Below are 2,212 nucleotides of genomic sequence, written 5' to 3'. Positions count from 1 at the left end.
TCCCCAACCCATTCCCAGTCCAATCCCATTCCCATCCCCTCCTCTCGTTGTCCTCATTCCCACACTTACCTCGGTCCCTTTCCCTATCCCCTTCCCCATCTCATGCCCATCTCCGTGCCTGTCCCTATCTCCAAGCCCAGCTCCCTCTCCATCCCCATCCATCCCTTTCCATCGCCCTCTCCCACTCCAGCTCTGTCCCCACTTCCCTCCGCCTCCCTCCTTGTTCCCCCTCTGCCTCCCGTCTTGCTGCCTCTTTCCGCCTCCGTCCCCATGCCGGTGCCGACCGTGTCCCTTTCCTGAGCGCTGTCCCAGCGGGTGTCTGCGTGGGGGACCCGGTGCTGCGCACGGGGAAGCCGCTCTCGGTGGAGCTGGGTCCCGGCATCATGGGCTCCATCTTCGACGGCATCCAGCGCCCCTTGAAGGACATCACGGAGCTCACCAAGACCATCTACATCCCGCGCGGCATCAACATCCCCGCGCTGGCCCGCGGCGTCTCCTGGGACTTTGCGCCCAGCAAACACGTCCGGGTGAGCGGCGAGGACGTCRCCGCACGCGGGCTCCTTGGGGACAGGATTTGGGGGCTCTCCTCCCGCCAGCAGCTCCTGGCGGCTGCTCCGGAGGGGACACAGCCGGGGACAGCTCTGGCATCGGGTCACGTCCCATCCGGACCTCACAGTGCTCCCGTGCCAGGTCGGCAGCCACGTCACCGGCGGGGACATCTACGGCGTCGTGACCGAGAACTCGCTCATCCAGCACAAGATCATGGTGCCGCCGCGGAGCCGCGGCACCGTCACGCACATCGCGCCGCCGGGCAACTACGACATCTCGGTAGGGGCTCTCGGCGCCGCGGGGGCCCTCGGGGACGCCGGGGAGCTCCCCTCCACGGCCCTGTGCCGCCCCCYGGCAGGACGTGGTGCTGGAGCTGGACTTCGAGGGCACCACGGAGAAGTTGACCATGATGCAGGTGTGGCCCGTGAGACAGACCCGGCCCGTGGCCGAGAAGCTCCCGGCCAACTACCCRCTGCTCACAGGCCAGAGGGTCCTGGACGCCCTTTTCCCGTAGGTCCGGGGCTGCGGACAGGGCACGGAGGCCGGGGACAAGGATGGGGAATGGGGACGGACCTGGGGATTGGGATGGGGAYCAGCAGAGGGGACAGTGTTGGGCACGGCATGGGGGACAGGAATGGGGATGAGGAAGAGGATGGGGATGGTCCTACTGGGAAGGGGAGGACATCCAGGGGCTTGGAGTGACGTGGGGGGTCACTGTGGCCTCCCCTGCTCCCAAAATGGATCCAGGGAAGGGACGAGATGGGAACAGGGATGGGGCCAGGGGGTGTCCAGACATGTCCCGGGTTCCTCTCCTTCCCCACGCCGTTAGCGGGACCTGGCTGCCTCTGCAGACTGTCCCCATTGTGTCCCCGTGTCCAGGTGTGTCCAAGGTGGCACCACGGCCATCCCAGGGGCCTTCGGCTGCGGCAAGACGGTCATCTCGCAGTCGCTGTCCAAGTACTCCAACAGCGACGTGATCGTGTACGTGGGCTGCGGCGAGCGGGGCAACGAGATGTCCGAGGTGCTGCGGGACTTCCCGGAGGTGGGTGCTGGTGCCGCCGCGGGCGCGGGCGCTGCGCCGGGCACGGCCACCGCGGTGACGCCGCTGCCGGCCCCAAGCTCACCATGGAGGTGGACGGGAGGACGGAGACCATCATGAAGCGCACGACGCTCGTGGCCAACACGTCCAACATGCCCGTGGCTGCGCGCGAGGCCTCCATCTACACGGGTGAGCTGGGCGCACTTGTGCGCGCTTGCACGCGCAGGCAGCCGCCGGAGCCCTTCGCACGAGCACACGCGTGTGCGCAGCTGCCGGAGCTCCTGCGTGTGCATGCGTGTGAGCGTGCACGCGTGCACTTCTGCCACCCGTCTGGCATTTGCACGCACATGTAGGTTTGGGGTGTGCATGGGAAAGTGAGCTCCGTGTGCATGTGTGCTTGTGTGCACACCCGTGTGCAYGCTTATGTGCACGCTTGTGCACATACTATGTACACTCTTGTACACACTATGTTTGGGGTGTGCATGGGAAAGTGAGCCATTGTGTGCATGTGTGCATGCTTGTGTGCACGCTTATGTGCACGCTTGCATGCATAGCCGTGTGCACACTGTGTGCGTGCCTGCGTGCATGCCTGTGTGCACCCACGTGCATGCTTGTGGTGCGCCT

At 65.8% G+C, this 2,212-nt stretch overlaps 1 protein-coding gene across 1 annotated transcript in view; it reads left to right on the top strand.

Annotated features, from left to right (window-relative positions):
* LOC112955229 (V-type proton ATPase catalytic subunit A-like) overlaps window positions 1–2,212 on the top strand; it is a 6,681-nt gene that overhangs the window by 1,765 nt on the left and 2,704 nt on the right. The window contains exons 2-6 of the mRNA XM_026048507.1: window positions 313–527; window positions 691–828; window positions 908–1,059; window positions 1,429–1,591; window positions 1,669–1,794. Coding sequence (XP_025904292.1) covers window positions 313–527; window positions 691–828; window positions 908–1,059; window positions 1,429–1,591; window positions 1,669–1,794 — 794 coding nt within the window. The remainder of the gene's footprint in view (window positions 1–312; window positions 528–690; window positions 829–907; window positions 1,060–1,428; window positions 1,592–1,668; window positions 1,795–2,212) is intronic.

Source organism: Nothoprocta perdicaria, unplaced genomic scaffold, assembly GCF_003342845.1.
Source record: "Nothoprocta perdicaria isolate Ctin4 unplaced genomic scaffold, notPer1 scaffold_544, whole genome shotgun sequence".
Classification (NCBI taxonomy): Eukaryota; Metazoa; Chordata; class Aves; order Tinamiformes; family Tinamidae; genus Nothoprocta; species Nothoprocta perdicaria.
The sequence above is the reverse complement of the archived record's forward strand: the minus strand, read 5'-3'. Positions and strand labels throughout refer to the sequence as shown.